Source organism: Tyto alba, unplaced genomic scaffold, assembly GCF_018691265.1.
Source record: "Tyto alba isolate M040663 unplaced genomic scaffold, T.alba_DEE_v4.0 Super-Scaffold_8, whole genome shotgun sequence".
Classification (NCBI taxonomy): domain Eukaryota; kingdom Metazoa; phylum Chordata; class Aves; order Strigiformes; family Tytonidae; genus Tyto; species Tyto alba.
This window is the reverse complement of record NW_024881329.1, coordinates 18,123,255-18,143,687: the sequence shown is the minus strand read 5'-3', so window position 1 is coordinate 18,143,687 and position 20,433 is coordinate 18,123,255. Positions and strand designations below refer to the sequence as shown.

The 20,433-nt window shown below is 36.7% G+C and overlaps 1 protein-coding gene across 1 annotated transcript in view; it reads left to right on the top strand.

The window, feature by feature from the left end:
* Window positions 1-20,433, top strand: part of SHANK2 (SH3 and multiple ankyrin repeat domains 2) — a 323,086-nt gene that overhangs the window by 25,079 nt on the left and 277,574 nt on the right. The window contains exon 9 of the mRNA XM_033006803.2: window positions 17,050-17,116. Within this exon, the coding sequence (XP_032862694.1) occupies window positions 17,050-17,116 (67 nt within the window). The remainder of the gene's footprint in view (window positions 1-17,049; window positions 17,117-20,433) is intronic.

The following is a 20,433-nucleotide window of genomic DNA, read 5'->3' as shown; positions in this document are numbered from 1 at the left end:
TAATTCATATGTTTTCATATGGGCTATAAAGCACCTTCAAGCTTAAAGCTAATACTGCTAATAATTAGTGTTTTTAAAGCATATGTGTTCAAATACCCAGAAGCACTATTGTGAGGTGGCATTTAGTGATACCTTTTAATGACAGAGTTGTACCTGAGAATGATTTTTTTTTTTTTTTTTTTCTTTTTTTCCTCTCAGATGTACCTTATTATTGAACATTGCTGTCTCAAATCAGCATGGATAATTAATGTGCTTATGTTTCATAGATTGCAGGACAAGCATCAACCTTTCAGGTCCACTGCAGGTAGAACTGTTCCTTTCAGTGTGTTGGCTGAACATCTATTTTCAATTGCTCATATTTTTGCCAGATTTGAATAATTTGAAATTAAATTTTCCATGCCTGGTATCTCAGGCAGCATTGTTTGGAAAAACAAAATGAATCAGCTTTTTTGGAGTATGGGTGAGGGAAAACATGTGTTGTTTTGCTCATACTGAAAAACTCTGTTGACCCACCTCTCCTTGTCCCATCTCCCCTGTTGTGTTATGTTGTTTTGTTTTGTTTTGTTTTCTTTAATTGCCCTGCATGCTGTCAGTGATCTCCATGTTAATAACGTGGCAGTGTAAAACGGTTTGCAGGCTGACTCAAATACAGGGGATCCAAAACCAGACTGCATGTTTGGAAGCTAAACTGACTGGGGGGACTCTAGACGGGCAGAACTGGGGATGGGTAAGTAACTATGAGCTTGGAGATGGGAGAGAACGTACAAGACCAGCCTGAGCCTGAAAGAGTAGAGTGGATGGAGCAAGACCAAGATTGCTAAGGGTCTTAGGGAGATTTTTAATCATCAAGGGCAGAAGAGAAAGAAGATCAGATTAGAGGGGAAATTGGGACTGACTGTAGGAAAAGGGAGTTTTGCTTGGGTAGTGATGCTGGGGAAGAAGCCTCAGACTGGGGAGGCTGGACAGGGAGGCCTAAGAGGATGGGGCCGTCACAAGGTGGACGTGCATGCAATGCTCCCAGCCCTGGTAGTGCTCTAAAAATATCAATCTTGTTATCCAGCATATCACTAGAATGGCTTCCCAAAACCCAATTTTGATTTAGGTTATGATAGTTTTTAATTTCCATATTTTTGATGAAATTTACAGGCAAAAGACAACCTGAGAAGTTATTCTCAGGTATTTTTTGTCTCTGACATTTTCAAAAGGGTGAATCTCTGAGAAAGCTAATTTTAAAACCAAAGATCTCTGTCCGGTGCCTCAGAAAGACATCTTTACAAATATGGAGTAATGTAGTCTTTCTTGATGTTGAAATATGTAACTACTGTGTTGATGGAGCATATGAATAACACAAGGACTTTGTTTTTGCCAAGTATTTATTTTCATCCTAATTCCTTTCCTGAAGCACCTGTTTGAAGAATGCATCACTGAATATTGAATATTATTGGCAAAAAATATTGCTCTCTTCTCGTGATGCATTTTGCCTTTAGTCAGACTTTCAGCTTTTTCCATCTTTTGTCCTGATTTGAGTCAAATAATGGCATTTATTCATACTTGCTTTGATTGTTTGTTTTATTTTTTTATGTTAGGTCACTCTTTGTGTCGATTAGTTACATTGTGTTTTGCAGTACAGAAATAATAGATAAAAGACAATTTGTCATGGAAGAGGGTACAGTCTAATTTGCACTTAGTTGTTATTTATCATGTTTAGATATTCACAGGAAGAGATTTAAGGTTTTAATCATGTAAAAACTCCAAGAGTACTAGAATAAGTATAATAAAATATTCTGCAGAATGGCTTTTTAAGACTTGAACATAGAGGTATTAGTTGCATTTAGAATTTTTAACTCTACACAAGTGACCATAGCAGACCAAACTATAGATTTTTCCTTTAAAAATAAAAAAGTGTGTGAGTATGTATATATGTAGGGCATATTCAACATAGTGTCTTAAAAAGGTATAATTAAAATTTAAAAAAAAGAAAAAAAAAAGGGAGGTCTCATGATGATATATTTAGATGCAAACAATGATTAGTTACGATGTGTTTTCTCATCACTTACCTTGAAGTGCTATTTATACAGAGGAACACATGTTCTCATTTGAGAAAAAGGCTTTTTGGGAATTTTACACATCACCCTGGGCATATTTATGCCTTTGTGGTGCTGATACGGTATCTGTTATGGTATTGGGGGAAATGTTGGCAAATGAAAAAGTTCCTGAGAATAGTAGGGAAACAAGATATTGTTCCAAGTAACACTTTCAACAGGGAAATGCTTGATGGCAAGTTAGAGGTGACCTCAAGTGTCAGCAGATTTCCTGCTATTGTCGGTTTTGAAGTATTGACAAACTGTTAGGCAGATGCTTCTCTTTGGTACAATTACCAAAGGTCGATATTTACTTCACTATACAGCTGGTGACAAGAAGATAACAAAGGAGCATGTAATACTCTTGCTGAAAACAGGAGACAGAAAAGATGCTTCTGCCTCAACTAGTCTAAAAACATTACAGCTACTTTTGAAAAGTCAGACCTCAGCCTAAGGGGCTTTCACTAATGCTCTTGCTTGGCTTGGGAAGGATAAAGTAAGAGATACAGGAGCAGAAAAATACATATGGGTACAGAATGGGGTTAAATCCGTTCACCTTGACCCGGTGATGGTTTGCATAGTGCTGGCTGATCAATCCTAACCTTTGTCTTAATCCCTGTTGTTTTTCAGAAAAGCAGACAAATGGAAGTAATACAGTAAAACATAAAGAAATTAAATGATGTGATTAGCTTTTGTTGAGAAAGGCAAAATATTACCACACTTGGGAGATGCTAAAAATACTTACTGCAGAATATGTCTTTTTTTTAAAAAAGCTGTTGTTGCTGCACGGTTGTTATGTGACTGTAAACTTACGGAGGAGTGCTCATGAGACCATCTTTAGAAATGTGCTCCGTGTAAAAGATCCAGGACCCTTTTTTCTTCCCCTTGGTGCCTTCTCTCCCTGCTCAGGCAGGGGTGTCCAGCTGAAATGCCTCAGGTGTTCTCACATGCATCAGGATTTCCCTGGGAAAAAAAAACAGAGTGTCTCTGAGGTAGCTAGGAGCCAATCCATTTGTTTTTCCACCAAATGGATAAACTTCCAAAAGCTCAGAAGCAACTGAAACTAGGTTATAAAAGGGAACAAATTAAGCAAAATAAATTGTAAGGGTCACCACCAGTTCTTGCCTCAAAGTAAGAAAAGCTTGTGTACAATTCAGATGCATTTAGTTGTCATGGCTGAAGTTGCAAGAGGCAATGGAGATTTGTATAATCTTAAACTAATTTCAGAATTTTGACGGCAAAATCGAATATTGTTCCTGTGATTTTATTTATACCATATCCTAGAAGAGAAGGCAGCAAGAGTAAGTTCTTAAATAGCCTGATCGTAACTGAGCAGTCACACATAGCATGTCTTATCCTTGTAAAAAGGTCAGCTGTGACAACTGTGCATGTTTTTTTCTGTTACACTAAAAAACATGGTAAATCTTGTCATTGGAAATACTTTATTTCATTGTTGTGTCTATCAGAAGAATTTTTATATTTTTATTGGCTTAGAGCAAATTTGGAGTGCATAAATTTTGTGTCCCTTAAGACGTCAAAAAACCCCCATTAGTCCTAAGACAGGAACTATATGAACATTATTAATATAAAATGTCCATTTGTATTGCATTCTTGCCAGGGGTTTTCATGTGCTGAAATGGAAATGGTAGGCACCATATAAGCGTCTACGGAATGACAGATATCCAGTATTTTTTTTCTCAGTGTTCTTGCAGAAAAATATATTATATCAGACTCTGCTCCAGATTTAACTGCAGGAGAGATGAGATGTTGTTCTTTTATGAATTCTTGATTGCTGTACCTGTATATGTGATGCAAGAAGGTTAAATCTTATGGGAAATTTGTTTCACAAACCATAGATAAGCATGCTCGCAGTCATCCGCTACATTTAAATTTTTCTTATTGTTGAACCATGTTATTTTGAGATATTAGTACCATTCAGTTTCTTTACAAAAGGTAATCCCTTATGTAATAGCTTTTGTGACACTGATTGAATTAATCAATATGAATGAACCAGAAATATCAGAGAAATCAAAAACCACCTTTTGTGCTGTGGCTGCTTCTGTCATGGTGACCAGGATGCCCAGCGGTGTCCTGCTGCTCTCCTGTGTCCCTCCGTCTGCTTGTATCCAAATGGATTGTCACAATTTCAAACTAGATAAAAGGAAGAAAATTTTTTATGATGAGGGTGGTGAGACACTGGAGCAGGTTACCTGTAGAGGTGGTAGATGCCCCATCCCTGAAAACATTCAAGGCCAAGTTGGATGGGGCTCTGAGCACCCTGGGCTGGTGGAAGGTCTCCCTGCCCAGGGCAGGGGGTGGGACTAGATGACCTTAAGCTCCCTTCCAACCCAAACTGTTCTATGATTCGATGAATTTACACTCACATTTCTGGGCATCAATGATATTTTTATTTTGTGTCCATGCAGTGCTGAGCACAACCTGTGAGTGGGACTTATGGGCACTTCAAGCCTGCAAGGACGGATTAATGATCATAGTTATGATGGTCGGGTGATGTGGTGGCATGATCTCTTGCTTCTGCATGACCATATAGGCTATTCAGTCTTAATTTCTGGTAATATCCAAGTGAGTTCTTGTTGCTTATAAAAATGGAGGATCCATGCCTCTAGGACAGACTTAACATCTTCCTGCATTGCCATTTGGAGAGAACATTGGTGACAAACAGTTGGCATATGCTGCCATCCGTGTCTGACTTCATCAGAGTGTGTTATTGGCATTGACTTTTACTAGACTGTGGTTTCCAAAGGTTTTATTATAGTTAACCCACAGAGTTTGGAATAAATCCACCAAGTGTATTAAGTAAAATAATCATAGTATTTTATTAACCCGATGCATTTTATCCTAGAGGGCTTTCAAAAAGCATTTTCAGCCATTCAGGTTAGCAGTTTAAGCAACACTGTATTATTAAGTGTTTGCAGAATTGAATCCCATAAACAGTTTTTACTGTGAAATAGTGGGCAGTATCTACTGCCTGCTGTGAGTAGGAAGACATTTTTCTGAAAGTGTTTGGAGAAGAAGCTGCTAATATAGCACATTTTGGCTTTTCCATGAGGTAGGACTGCCTTCAGAGGTGAAAGATTTTACCCTACAGCAGCACAGACCTATATGCACTTGAGCTGAATTTTCTGTATAACCTGACATTTAATGTAATTTCAAGGAAAGGAAAATCTAGAAAATAGCATACTTTCTCAATCTTTTTCTAAAAGAGTTCAGCTGAAGAGTATTGCATTTCATGGCTTTTTGATTTAGCATATTATTGGGGGGAGAAAGAAAATTAAGTCAATTTTATTACTGGCTGTGTCTTATCTGATTCATCTGATGCTGCAACCTGGATTTATCTGCTTTTAGTAAATACTCCTTTGAAATTGCTGCTTGCCCATGTAGCAGTAATAAGGATTATGTAATAACTGGCTTTTGATGGCTCTTTCCAGTTTGAGCTGGATTTTCCCATGAAATGAGTCTGTAATTGTAAATGTGTATCACACTGTTTGTTTTTTATTTTCCATATTAATTATTAAAACACAAGTGTAGAAAACCACATCTTACTTGAGAATGACTTGCTTGGTGGCATTTTAGCAGAGAAGCAGAAAGAAGATGTAATTATTTTCCTCTAGTTTTCAAATAGATATAAACATTAAATTTCCCAATACATGCAGGGACCATGGAGGAGGCTTAATACAATCTGTACAAAGTAGGGTAACACAAATATCTTAGTTATTTCTTATCTAAAGAAACAGGAGGAAATAAAAGAATGTCGTGAAGCAGCAAAGTTGTGCTTGGGATGAATTTGCCTGCATGCTCCTTTTTTGCTTTCTGACATGTTTTGTGGTCAACTTTAATTGACTTGTTGGTGTATTCAGTTCAACACTTTCTGGCAAGCTGGTTCTTGCATAACAACAGATTCTTTTGTCATAGGAGTTAAGTTTGCATTTCAAAGTCAAGAAAGTGAGATGAGTTAGAAGTGATTTGCTCACTTTGTGAGGAAAGGACTTCAGATTTTTTTTTTTATCTTGCTGTCCATGCAGGTTTAGTTTAATCTGAAGGTATTCAGTCATGACTCATTCGTAAATAAGTGTAGTTAAGTTTTAAGAATGCAGTTGTATATGTTCATGAAAGGACAGTGTAAAATAAAATACAGGTTCTACTTTTAAAATCATAATAAATTTACTGGAAAATGAACAAGGCTGCCTACAGGCATTTTAAGTATCAGTCCACTATAGAGTCCTGCTAAGACAGCACTGTAGGACATAAAGAGCCTAAAAGGAGGTCATTCAGTGTGATAGGCTTCTCTTAATTTTGAGTGGAACTCACTAAGCTAGTCAGCTCTGGCACTGTTTCATGGCTACTGAGTGTATTTCAGAACACCCATAGGGGCTGTAAAATCTCTTGCAAGTGAAACCAGCATTTTAGCAATGAAAATGTGCCAGCACTGTAATGCTTGCAGTGTACTTTTTTGATAATACTGAGCTAAATATGTATTGTGTATTTGGATCCGTGTTGTTGTATGTTTGCTTATTTTAAAAATATGAATTCCTCAATAATATTTAGGGTAAAATCCTAGTTCCTTTGAACTGGATAAAATTCTGTTTGATTTCACTGAGGTGGAAGTGCGTTCCTCACACTTAAGATTGTTTCAAAGCCATGCTACCAAATCTTTCTCTATAATATATTCTACCGAATATGGTTATTTTTAAATAACATTTCCTGATTTTAGTACCGTGCTATTCCTTTAAGTTATACAAAATTGCACACTGCATTGCAACAAATAACTTGCGTTATGCAAAATCTTTAGCTACTAATAGATAATTTGCTGTGGGTGAAAACAAGATGTTTTCTCTTCTGAGTCAAAACTTCGTAAGAGATTTGGGAGGCAGAAACAGTGTTTGGGAACCTATGGTTGTAATTTTTTTCCCATTCCCTGAAGAGAGTGTGCGACTGTTGCATTCGCTACAGTAGCCACTGCTGCAGAAGTCTCTTTGTCACCGCCGAGCTCAGACATTGACCTTGTTGCACCCATTGTAGGGTACTTTCCATGAGGCTTAAGCTCCAAGGGTGTGAAAAATGCTTAGCTCTTAGTGCTGAATGTAGCAATACTTGAAGTTTAAAAACCTAGTCTTTGATTACTATGAAAAAATAGCCAGGATACCAGCATGAGGTGCTCCTCGCCAGGGAAGCCGTTGAGGTGTCTTGGAGGGTTACGCAAGGGACTACACCCAGTCGAGTGGAGCTGCCTACTTGCTGCACTCTGGAGAGCATAAATCCTTTGACCTTAATACTAAGGCGAAGTGATCGTGGCAAGCCTTTGTTTAAACAGTGCTAAAATGATCAAGGGAATGATGAAGAGCCTCAAAGAAATATTGGCCGTTTCCCATAATTTATATTTTCAGATGCTAAAACTAGTTGTTGAGCAAATGTAAGGTATCTATTTTAAGATACTGCATGTCAATATCTGACTACAGATGGCTTCATGAATCATAGTTGGAAGAAGGAAAATGTTAGACACTAAGATATTGTTGCTAAGAGATTTTTGTACACAGTATGCTAACATGTGCTGGCAAATTTGGGAACAGTAGCAGCATCATGCCTTTGGAGAAAAAAAATTCAGTGGTGAAGAAACTGTCTTCAAAAGACTATTTAAAGGATAGTAACATTATTGTGCTTTGTTGTATCAAGAACTGATGAAGATGAAATTGTCTTTCAAGCAGATAACATACAGAAAACATCCAAAAGGTAAAGCTAATCCTGCTATCCGATGAAATAGAAAGTGGAGACTAGAAAGAAAAAGAAGAAAAAATATACTTTGGGGTTTAAATTAAGCAACTTTCAAGAAGATTAAAGGTGATGGTTGCTGATATTTTGCCATCTACTGGACATCAAATACATTAATATACAAAGTTAGTTCCTTTCAAAATGCATAATATTAAGATTGTATTACATTATATAATTAAAATTGTTAAGAATTATTTTCTGTCCAGGAGAGAAGCATGTATGAAAATGCTGAGTATGATTTTTTTTTTTTTTTTTTTTTTTTTTTTTTTTACTTCTAGTCTTTCCTAACATTACTATGGAGTAATTTAGGAAAATTGTCAGCATTGTATTGTCCTGATAGAGAATGTGGGTTATTTCTACACATAGTATAACTCTTTACTGACTATTATTTAAAGAAAAAAAATTTTAATTCTACTGCTTTTCTTTATTCTATGTGTATCTTATTCCTCTTATTTCAGTGAGTTTTACTGAAACTTGAAAATGTTATACCTGAAATAAGGCTTCAAATTAATAAAATTAATTTATTAATTTATCAAATAAAGCCTTTCAGTTCTGATATATTTTCATCAAAAACATTAGTATCTTATTATATGTACAAAGTATTACACAACTATAAACTTCTCAAAATAGTAATTCACTTCTGACATACTTCTAGTTAGATGTATTACATCTCAACTTCAAAACTGATTACTTTCAATAAAGTTTTGGAGTGTAAATGTAAATGTAGATTTCCATAATGTAAACATATGTATCTTCTTGAGGTCGTGTTTCATGTCATCCATATGATAAGTATTCAAGAGCGCTGAAAGAGAGTGGAAGAAAAGAGGGTGAATTAGTGATATTAATAGTATATTAATCGAGAGTTTGGTTTTATTTTATAATGAGGTGAACTAAGAAGCTTCCGCTAGTTTTATTCTACAATGTTGTCTGAAAGTCAAAAATCATCTGCAATCAATACAACTACAAAATGTGGGATGACACTTTGCCCTTTGATTTTGGAAAGTAAAATACAGAATTCATGATTATTCAGCATTTCTATTTTAGATTTATAGTTATGTAACTGTATAGGATTTTCTAGCTGGTTCAGAAAAAAACCCCATTGCGTTGTATTTATTGAATTCTTAATGTCTTTTCTAACTAAAAATACCTAAAGGCTTTGTTGTGATTTGAGCTCAGAACAATGTTTGCCAAATTGTCATATTTTGCTAACCTATTACAAAATAATGTATTTCCAAAGGAAACTGGGTTCTAGATATGTTCTTTTATTTACTGAATAAATAAGCATACCTTCGTGTACAAGCTCTCTGCAGTTGTGTAAGAAACCAATAGTGTTTGATCAGTACATTTTTCTCCCACACCTATGGAAAAGGAATTTGGAACGCAGATTGCTTCTTGCTTTTCCAAATCGAACTCCATCTGTACCACTGAAGAGAGTTTTAAAATCTACATGCTTCTCATATACGAGAGCAACTAATGCATATCGATTTAAGATTTTTTTTTTTTTTTTTTTTTTTTTTTTTTTTTTTTTTTCAGAGGCTGCAGAGCATGCTGCATGATTTTGTGTCACTATTTATCAGGGATGGAACCTCATGGTGCCTTGCACTGCATGGGCATGCATGAGCGTACATGGGAGCAGGGTCTTTGCATTTAACAACCTAAATTTAGCTTTCTAATGTCTTTGTGGATGACTACTACATACCTGATGGTACACTGTGGCAAACTTCAAAGTGGCTTTAGACTCCAGAAAGCGTTTACCTCCCCCTAATAGGAGAGCTTTTTCTTTTGAGAAGACATGATAGAAATATGTTGAAGTAGAACTATGTTGCCTTTTCATTGCCCCACAGGAAGTACCATTAGATTTTTTTATATCAAATTAAAGAGGTGCCTGTCTCTAAAGGTTGTGATTACAATGGAATGATTTAGAGATTGCCTTGCAGTTGGATTATCGCCTCTTGATATTGCAGCTATTGAGTGAATTGTTGATATGATTTTGGCCTGGAAACTTATGCTTATTAAAAATGCTAATATTTATATTTTTAATATTAAGGAAACACATCCTAGTTATGACACATGGAAGAGCTTTTCTGGCAGCCGTTTTCACTAAGGAAGTGATCCCAACCATTCCTTCTAAATTCACTTGTGTTGATTTCTCGTGAGTCTCTGCTAACTGTGGATCCTATTGCAAAATGGCTGTGACTGCTTGCAGGTGTTTCTCCATTGTTAGAATAATACAGTTCTCAGTGGTACAATAAATAATTTATGATTTTGTAATCTGTGCTTTAAGTGGAAAGCAATTTCTGGAGAGTCTTGCGGTTACAGGCTCATTCGCAGGGTTGTATCACCTCTTTCTTCCAATTCCACCTGAAGATGGGAACACGTAAGGTAGATGTACCTCAGAGTATCTTGTATGTCCATCTGTGTTTCCACTGCCTGACTGAGGAAGAGCAAAGTCAAGCCTAAATTGCATTTTGTCCTGGGATAGAGCTATCTCCTTTAATGTGTGGTGCCATACCTGAACTCATTGCAATTTCATGCGTTCTTGAAAGACTATCATTTAGTGAGCACTGCTGGGTAGCAGAGACGATGGAAGGGTGAAAGATCAGCCCTGAAGGGAAGAATAATGCAATGTACTTTCATCAGGAAAGTGAAATTGTCTGATAGAAGAGGGGCAGAAAAAGCAGGTGGGGAGTGCTGACTATTTTATCATGAACTGCTTATTGTGAATTGCAGCCACAAATGGCTTCCTCCGGTCTCCGTTGAGGCAGAGCATTTTAAAGCTTTATGTCTTGCCTTGTCTAAAATTTAAGCGTGTGCAGAAGGAAGTGCAGCAGCCTTGATTGAGAGGGAAACATAACTGAACTGAGAGACGTTACTGGAACCGGGAGTTGGCCTCACTCCCATAGAGAAAGTCTGTCAAAGTTAATTGGCTGCACTTAAGAGGGGACAACTTCAATTTCAGTCTTTTTTGTGTTGTTTCTTATTGGGTGGAGCAGTTTGTTCCAAGGAGCAATAATGTGATTTAGTTTTGGTGCTTGCCTTTCATGGAGTAACCTATAAAGCTCTAAAATTGTATTTGCTAACAGGCTACAAAGATCTTGCTCTAATTTAATATAACCTCTACCTGTGATACGTTTCAAGAGCGGAAAAAATCAATTGTAAAAGGTTAGTGACAGGTAAAGTGTATATATAATTTCCAGTTTCCTGAAAGGAACGAAACACTGAATTAATCACAGTCAAAAAAATCTAAATACTCGAGTGTAAGCAACTGATATATTGAGAACTGCATGTATGAGGCTAAACAGAGAGACATTGTGAGTCAGTGCTGCTACTTATATCTGGTCCAGAGTCTGAAAACATTATGAAACCGTTGCACTGAAACCTGTAACTGGACATCTGTCAGGTTTCTCTGTTTACTCAAAGTAGTCTTATTTGCCATTATTTACACTAAATTTCTTTGGGGAACAAGATTCAGGAAAGCAGAACTAACCAGATGCGTCAAATATTTAATTTCTGAAAGCCAACTTGAAAACTGCCTGTGTCCAGAGGAAACATTTCTGACTGTAAATATCAGAAAGCCGGATGATGAGAATAATGTGATGGCAGGACTCAGAAACACTCTTCTAAAGGTGCCTGAGCAGCTATGAGGGTTTCATTCCTCGTCCAGTGCCCTGTGCTGAAGTAGCAATCATGGGGTGCCCCTGTACCCAGCCTGCTCCCCCCCAGTCTCTGCGTCACGACTACTTCGTTCATTCAAGTTTCTACTTCGCTGAACTGTCACCTAGTTACCATCCATAGCAACTAGCCAAGTGTCAGTTAATCTCCCCTTCTTCACTAGCGTGGTGGCAGAGAGCATCTGGCATTGCCTGGCACAGCAAGTAGGAAGGCACTGTAACCAGTTGCATCGTTTGAAAGAAACATCTGTTTGTGAGACAGTAAGTGAGACGATGGGGTGGCTGTAGCAGGCTCTGCTTCTGCCAAGGCAGAGAAAATATCCATATAAACACACAGCTCTGCATTACGTACCCTGACAGTGACAACCAGCCCTCGCTTCCGCGCCGCTGCCTTGCCCAGCGACTCGTTAACCCCGTGGCTCGGTGCTTCACAGCCCTCCGAGTGTGTCTCGGCTGTGACCTCTTTCAGGGACTCCATTAACTTTTTGTTACGATGACATTATGAAGACAGTGTCGTGGAAATAGGAGGTGATACTGCCCGTCTAGCTGCCTGCACTTACCCTACTTTCTTTTTATTTTGTATGAGTTACCTCCTACTAAGATACGTCTTCCTGCCTAGCTTTACTTTCTGCTCACTTCCCTGTTGTGTTTGTACTTATTCAGGCCAGTCATGTGTTATCAAATGTAATTTTAAAATAATTAGGTGTCTGTGTTAACACCTTTAGTGGGGTCAGTTAACTTAGAGGGGAGGAAACTGATAAATGATTCACTTTGGTTACTATCATTCCTATAAAATTGCCTCTAGTGATGATAAGAAAAGCCCCGAGAGAGTTTCTGTTCCCTATATTGTACTGTAGAATATATGGCAGAGATCCCAACCAAATGTCAGGGCAGTAGATAGAGGTCCTGGTTGGGATCTGAAAGCACTGTACTCAAACTACGTAGTCACGCTTTTCAGCTGGACGTTGACTGACACTGTGCTGTGATGCTGGAGGTGCAGGCTTTCTGATTCTGGAGCTGATGCAAAGTAAAGACACTCTTTAAAAATAGGGCAAAAAAATTGCAGGTTTTAGTGGAAATTTTAGATCAGTGTTTTTTTTTTTTTTTAGAAGATGCATAAATAGGTTTGATAACCCCTTTACAGAATAACATGATTGAGAACATGCAGATTTTTGATGTAAGATATCTCATCTGTGGCAAAAGGACAGAATTAAAGGATATTTGCTGCAGGAATGAAAGAACCTGAATTGGAGTAAGACTGCTGTATATGCACTTTTTAAAGAGCTGCAATTTCTGAAGCTTCAGCATAACAGAATCGTAGATAGCCTCTAGTTGTAAAGTGCTACCTCCAGCCTTTGATGGTAATATTTCATGTCTGTAAACATGCATGTGCTGCATTTTGATGACTGGAATCCAGTTCCCACTGGAATTGGAGAAGAACTTTCACTGTAGTTTTGCTGGCTGTGCTACTTTTTCACTGCCAAGAAGAGATGGCTTGTGATCAAAAAAAAACCCAAGCAAAACCTTCTTTCCCGCCATAACCTCTCAATTAGAAATATGGCACTTGACTACGGAACATCCTGAAAAGAAAAATATGTCTATTTAAACCCATATAAGTTATGAAGCTTGTAGAGAATGAATCTCTAGTATTTTCTGCAAAGATAGTACATTAGTTGTGGTGGTGGTGGTGTTGTTTTTTTGTTTTTTTTTTTTTTTGTTTGTTTTTTCCTAAAGTACAAAGAAATTTAGTACAAATATAGAACTCCAATTAGGCTCTGATTTAGTTTTCATCTTAGTCGAGGGGAGACTTTACACCAGCTTAACTTGGTTCAAGGCCTGGATCCTGTGAAGACCATTCACTTGTCCTAATGCATTCACGTTTATAGTTTTATTTGAACACACTATAACTTGGGTTCAAGATCCATTTTGATGGAGAAGAGGCTGCAGTTGCTGTGCTTTGTAGTTTGCAACTGTAAAAACTGAATGAGTATAATTTTGTATCTTTTCGATTTTTCTCTGACTTCACTTTCTCCCACACTCTTTACCCGTCAAATTCAAGTGAAGTACATTGATGTTATGCCAAGAAATATTTGTACTTTTAAACTTTTTCTTCTTGCTTTCTTTAGATCTTAACATACTTTTCCTTCATTTTTTGCTGTTAGAATTTTACATGCTGTTTTTAGCGAATTGAAGTAAATTAAATGGAGAGAAATGGTACCTTGAGCTTGCTGAATCTAGTGCTTGATTCAGAAGCAAGTACAGGAACAATTCTCTGTCAAGCTGTCTTCTAGCTATCTGGCAATATTTTTTCACGTAATAAAATGTGTTTATCACTTGAACAGCATGTTCATACTTGAGTTTGAAAATCTACTCTCTATTAAAAATTCTTTCATTCGAGTAGCAGGGCTGCTGTCTAGCAGGCTGCCTGTCACTGGTGAATTCCCTGTTTGAATTTTGCATGCTAATTAGGGGTAATGTTGAAGAAAGGTGTCATTGCTTGCTTATAATGCAGAGAAACCCCTGATCTACACAGAAAAGTTGCTTTTGTGAACCTGAACCAAGCCAGGCTGCAGAATGTGAAGTTAAAGAGATAGCATTTGTACAGCTCTGCTGTTCCTTTCCTAGTGCTGTTTGCCAGGGAGAATCATGTGTTACGCTTCAGAGGCTGTACAGAGGAGGCTGGGAGCCAGATTCTGATATGTTATCCATGCTGAGAAGCAGTTTCTTTCAGGAGTAGTTCCTGGAATAAAGGTTGTCTTACTAGTGGTTAAAATAGTAATTTTCAGATGGATAATTGCCTCTGTTGGTGATGTGGTGGCAGTGCACCGATCTACCTCTGTGACCTCCCTGATCTTTGCAGATATTATGGCACGCAGAAGTCTTATGACATATCTGAGAAGAAACACTCTATTTTTTCAACCGTGGTCTAAAAGCAGAAGTGGGATTAAGCTGAACCAGTGTTATTGATTCACAGTATTGCATTCTGCTCCCAAGAATCCATCAACATTTGATGTAACACAACTGAGAAGTGCCCAAAGCAAAGCATTTCCTTACTGTTAATATTGTAATGAGAAAATAATTACATGATTTTCACTAGTAAGTACAGTGATATCGTATGTGGGTTAATTATTTAAAGGACAAAAATTATTATACTGCACATGCCATGCTGATGGCTGCCTACTGAGGATTATTTTAAAACACAAGTATACACGTAGTGAGTATAACTGCTTAGTGCTATACAAACATGGAATAGAATTTCTGCCATGAAATAGATACACTTGAAACAAAAAGAAAACATAATTACTGTATTTAGCCTTTATGTTGGATAGAAATTTTTAACAAAGCAAGAAACAATTTGTCAAGAAAAAAAGATGGAGCCTGATGATGAAAAGCATTAAAAGAAAATAATTGGGGGAAAACCTTGATTCAGGGCATAAACATGATGAATGGTATGCTCATTTATTTGTTTTAAACTTTGCTTGGTAATCTAAAACATTTATTCTGATAAGGTATTATACTTAAAATCTAGTAATTTCTGTAAAGTCCTGCTTGTACTTTGCTAGCCAGTAAACTTTACAACCTAAACTAATCAATCTTCAGACCAAAAGATAAATTGGAGATTACTTCACTGTGTTTGAAACCACTTGTATAAATCTGTGTCCTTCCGCAAGGATTTCCAGGTCTGCATATAGGAAGGATTCGTGAATAACGGCTTGAAGCATAAGGACTATTACAGTTGGAGTCTTGGGCCTAAAGAAGGGCCTTAAATGGAATCACCAGGAGGACTGTAGAAGGAAGAAAAGAGTGTGATAATCTAACTTTCAACAATCCCATCTAGTTTCAGTTAGGAGTATTGCAGTGAGTTCTTCTTTGTAAGGCAGTGCACCCATGCCTGTAGCAAATAGTCATTGTAATACTGCATTTCAGTGAGACTTCTGCCGGTGTTGTGGTAGGATATATAGTAAACCCAGTCTGAGCCCTGCATGGGATGCGCTAACGACAGAAAGAGACGTGGTGTAAATAATCAATGCTGAATGAGAAATGTGGAAAATATGTGTAATTATTTTATTTTTAGGTGAGAGGGATGTAATGGTCATGACACATGATTTAAGCTTGCTCTGAGTCTACCATTAAAGCAGATTTGGAAACTCTTAAATACATAATAGTCAAGATTTTCTGTCTGTAGCTTGTTGCTTCTGCATAAAGTCTTCATTTTTGAGGATTTCCATATTAGTTTGTTTTGGTTAATAGTAAATAACATTGTCCATTCAATTTCCTGTGGTGAGTGCAGAAATAACGTCTTACGCTTGTTACAGTAAAAGATATTACTCACATTAACTGTACTTCATACACCTTCTGAGACCATTTCAGCACTTCAGTCTTCCTTTGCATTTTTATTCATCCTTGAGGTTTATGGAGTGGTACAACCATCCCACAATATTTCTTGGTCATAGCTCAGAGTTTTTTCTGAGTTTTCAATAATTTCTCATGACTGACAGTAGCCCTATATTCAGGGGAGTCCTTAAATAAGATTTAAAAAAAATTTTTTTAGCCTGCACCCTGTATATGGAGAAGCTTCTCTGAGAAAGGCAAGCCCAGCTTAGCCCATTTAACCTCCATTAGGAGAGCCACAGTGCCATTAGGGGAACAGTGTCAGTCATAATATCAAGCTGCAAAATGGAGCCAGAAAAGACAATTGCTCAATAGCCAGGGCAAAAATAGGAGAATAAGAAAAAGTGAGGAGACAGTAATGGCAGAACCAAATCACTGTTCTCATATCCAGTGGAGGTGGTTCTCTTTTTAAGTTCATTTAGATAATTTGGAATAGTAGTTACACATCTGTGTTCAACAACCAGGAAATAAATGAAAAAGAAACTGATTAATTTAGAACTATATTTATGAAAACACTTTACGTTCTATACATATGCATAAACTTTACCAGTTTCTCTTTTTTAATATTTTGTCATGTCCTAGTGGTACCTGAATACTTGTAGGTCTCGGTATTTCTTCCCTAGTTATCCCATGTATGTTGCATTCTAGCTCCTGTTTTCATTTTTCAGGTAAGTAGTGCAGCAGGAGCAATTAAAGGGAAATAATATCTTCAGGGTGTCTCTCTGAGCCGGCTCCTGCAGCATTCTCCACACATCCGTACAGCTCCCAGAGCTTTGAGGATGGTGTGTTTAATGTTCACTGCTGGTTTTGACTGCCACAACACAAAAAGCCACAGCTCTTCTAGCAGTCTCCCGAGACACCCACGATCACAGCATTCTTAGTAAATGGGAAACAGGGGCACTGGCAGTGCTGCTTACAAATAGGTTGGGATATCATCTCAACATTGTTTCAGAAAGGTGTTGTGTGTGGTAGTTGCAGAAGAGAAACAATAAACAGTTCCTCCGCTTTGCAAAATGAAAATATGTTTGTATGATGTTTATCAGTAATGTAACATGCATATTTTCCTACTTAATAAGTGATGACAGTGTGTTAATTATAACTATTTTACAATCCTTTAGGTGGCTATAATAGCGGGAAATTTTGAGCTTGCTGAATATATCAAGAATCACAGGGAAGCTGATATTGGTAAGCAAAATATTTACAGACACTGAAAATAAGTTATACATGTTTAAACCAGGATTTTGCAAAGTTGTTAAATCTGATTCTATGTGTGATATGACTACAGGGCTGATGACAGTATCATTTCAGGGAGATTTTAAAAGTAACTTTTCTATAAAAACTGAAGATGGGGAAAAAGCTGAAATGTTTTCAAATTACGCTCTGAAAACGGAAATTTGATAAATAATGCAAAAGAGCAATAGATGCTTTATAAGTATAAATTAGACAGTTTGTAACAGATAAAATACATATCCATGTACCTGGAAGAGCCAAACTGGCTCTTGCAGGCTGTTTTGGCATCAGCCTAAAGCAGCCCTCAGATAGGGATAATAGGTCAGAAGAAAAAGACAAAGATGCTTCTCTGCAATTCAGTGAATATATGGCAGAAACTGCCTATCCATAAAACCATTTCCTCTCACTGAGTTCAGTGTGTGGCACTGGTTGAAGGCTAATGACAGGCGTTAAGGGCCCTTGACAAAAAACCTTAAGGCTTTTTTTAAAGATTTTTACATAGAGACTTTTGCCATTAAAATGAAAATCAATTTGATAAAAGTGATTTCTAATACAGTTTAATTGAAATGAATCAAAATGTTTTCACTTGAATTGAAGTTGCATAGAAACAACATAAAGTTGAACGACAAAAGGCATTCCATTTGAAGCAGGAGGGTCTGTGTAGTCTGCGCTGATTTAACTCAGTGATGTAAATCTATGACCTGATAGTATTTAAGTTATGTGGAAAACTAGGCCAGCTCACATGAAATATGAGACTGAAAGAATTTCTCTGCATTAAGACATCCTTTCCATTTTCATTCCTGGTTGCATGTGATCTGCAGTGATATAGTTAAAAATTCTGTGTGGTAATGTGAATTCTCGTAGCACTGTGCTACTTCCAACTCTTTGCAGTATGTATTGAGAAAACTGAGGACACATTGCATAAAAGTTTGGCACAAAAGTCGTAATTTCTGCATAAAAGTCTGTAGTGAGTTTGGAAGGTTTTTACTTGAGATAGTGGAACAAATCCTTTCCATGTAGGAAGCCTTCAACCTTCTGTATTTATAAATAATGTGATGTAAAAAATTAAATAAAAATGAACAAGTTATTCCTCATAGGGTGAGCATCTTATTGTTGTTTATATTTAAATATAGCTAATGGCTTTATAATTTCATGATGTTAAAATGAAAGCAAAAGATTGTTTAGACTCAGATGTTCCCCTTATTTCTGCCACGTTAGCTCCTGATATTTTGGCTTGCATGTAGGGTCAGTGCAGAACAAGTACTGCACATGGACAATACACGGTATTATGTTTTATGTTTCCCTAAATGGATTTTGTTCTCTTAAAAATATTTGTGTACAATAAATGAAAAAAAAAATTAGTAAAGGAATGACTTGCTGGTATTAATTAGGCATACACTTACAGTATGAGTAACTGTAAAGTAGAAGTAACACTTACTGTACACTTACGAACAGTAGCCTCTTAAGGGGTTTGCATGAAACCACATTGATGTTAATGTCATCACTTTTTGGACTGACCAGTTCTGCACTTCTTTTCCTTTCCCCCGACCAGTGCAGGTTTCAGCTTATGTCAGTGACTGGGAGAAATGGGGATATAGTTATGCAGTAGATGAATGAGACTCAGTCCAGGAAACAAGTGATGGCCATGTGGCCGAGGCTTTAGGCAGAACTTATTATTGTTGACTGCAAAAACTTTCTCTAAGATTTGGTGATTTCTAGAAAAATGCTTAGAAAATATCTTCTGTGGGAAGATGCTCCAAATTTTCCTGATGCCTTCACTTTTCCACTGAAAAATAGAAATATTGGTGCTTCCATGATTCACTTGTGTCTTTTGCAAGATACTGGTGGATTGAACATAATTATTTAAATTACTAGATTTTTCTTAAAGAGTAAGCATTATGTTACGTTGTTCCCTCCCAGCTAATTTAATTTAGCTGGACATTTGTCCCTTAAGATTTATTACTTAAAAAAAAAAAAAAATTAAGTCATCAAAATGTCTATTTCTGGAATGTCTCCCAGTTAAAAAAAAAATATTAAAAAAAAAATCAAAGAACAATATCCTGAACAGAAAACCTGAGAGCTAGTATGATGATGAATGTGCAGAATAATGTCAGCACTTAAACTTCAACAAGTTGGCTTTTATTTATCTTACTCGTCTGGTTATCTGCTATATTCATGTAGTTTTGGATATTTTCCAACATATATCATTTGAGTAATGTACCTTCTTAGAGCCCAGAGGCAACAGAGTGGGAAGGAATAGCAGAGAGCTTGAGAAATATCCTCATGAAGATAAGACAGACAGATCATACTATGAAGTCTCTTGAGAAAATTTAATTTGTCATCCCTCAGAAAGTATATTTTTGGTTAGATATTGAATTTTGATGTTGAACCAGTTCATTAAACTTTGTTATTATTTTAGACTCATTTAATAATTGTAATTACTTTGTATTTTGTAATTATTTTAGACTCATTTAATAATTAACAAGTTACAACTGCGGGAAATTCTTTGGAATATGTGCAGCTTCGAGTGGATCTTTTCTGTGGAGGTTTAAGCTGGTAGATGATGAGCTGTTCAATCATTTAATAGTAAGCTTATCAATGATATTCATGATTATTCTCAATAGCATTAATTGGAAGGAGGGGTTGGTGATGCATCAGAAAAAACTTCACATTGCTTTTGGAAGATTTCTGACCCAATCTGTTGACTTTTATTATCTTCATACACAGTATCTTTAGCTATAGTTACACTTTCAGTGCAAGCCTAATATACGACTAAGTAATATAAGTGGCAATAATACTTTTTTTTTTTTTTTTTCAGAAAGAATCTATTTATTTTCTGTGGTACGTAGACTTAAGGACAGGAACAATTTAATTGGTGGTAATGTTTGGAGGCTGGACCTAGCTTAGTAGTTTCAAGAGCAGGTTTTATCTGGTGACAGAAACAAGTTTTTATATTTCTCAAACTGAAGTATCTGAAATATGAAAAATAATATTTGCTTGGAGACTCTTGTCTTACATAGTAAGGAACTACACTATCTGTGTCCATCTGTTTTGACATGTGCTAATTAACATTATTCTTAGATAATGTTGTTGTCCCAAACTACTGCAGTAGGAAGTCACTTGTTCTTTCAATGCAGAAGGTATTATGTGGGTGTCTTCCAGTTTGTCAGTAGTCACAAAGCTGTTTCAAGTAACGTTGCCAAAACTGCAATTAAAAGGATCTAGCGGGAGTAACGTAATGCTTATGATTCATGGTCCTGTGCCATGCGTTG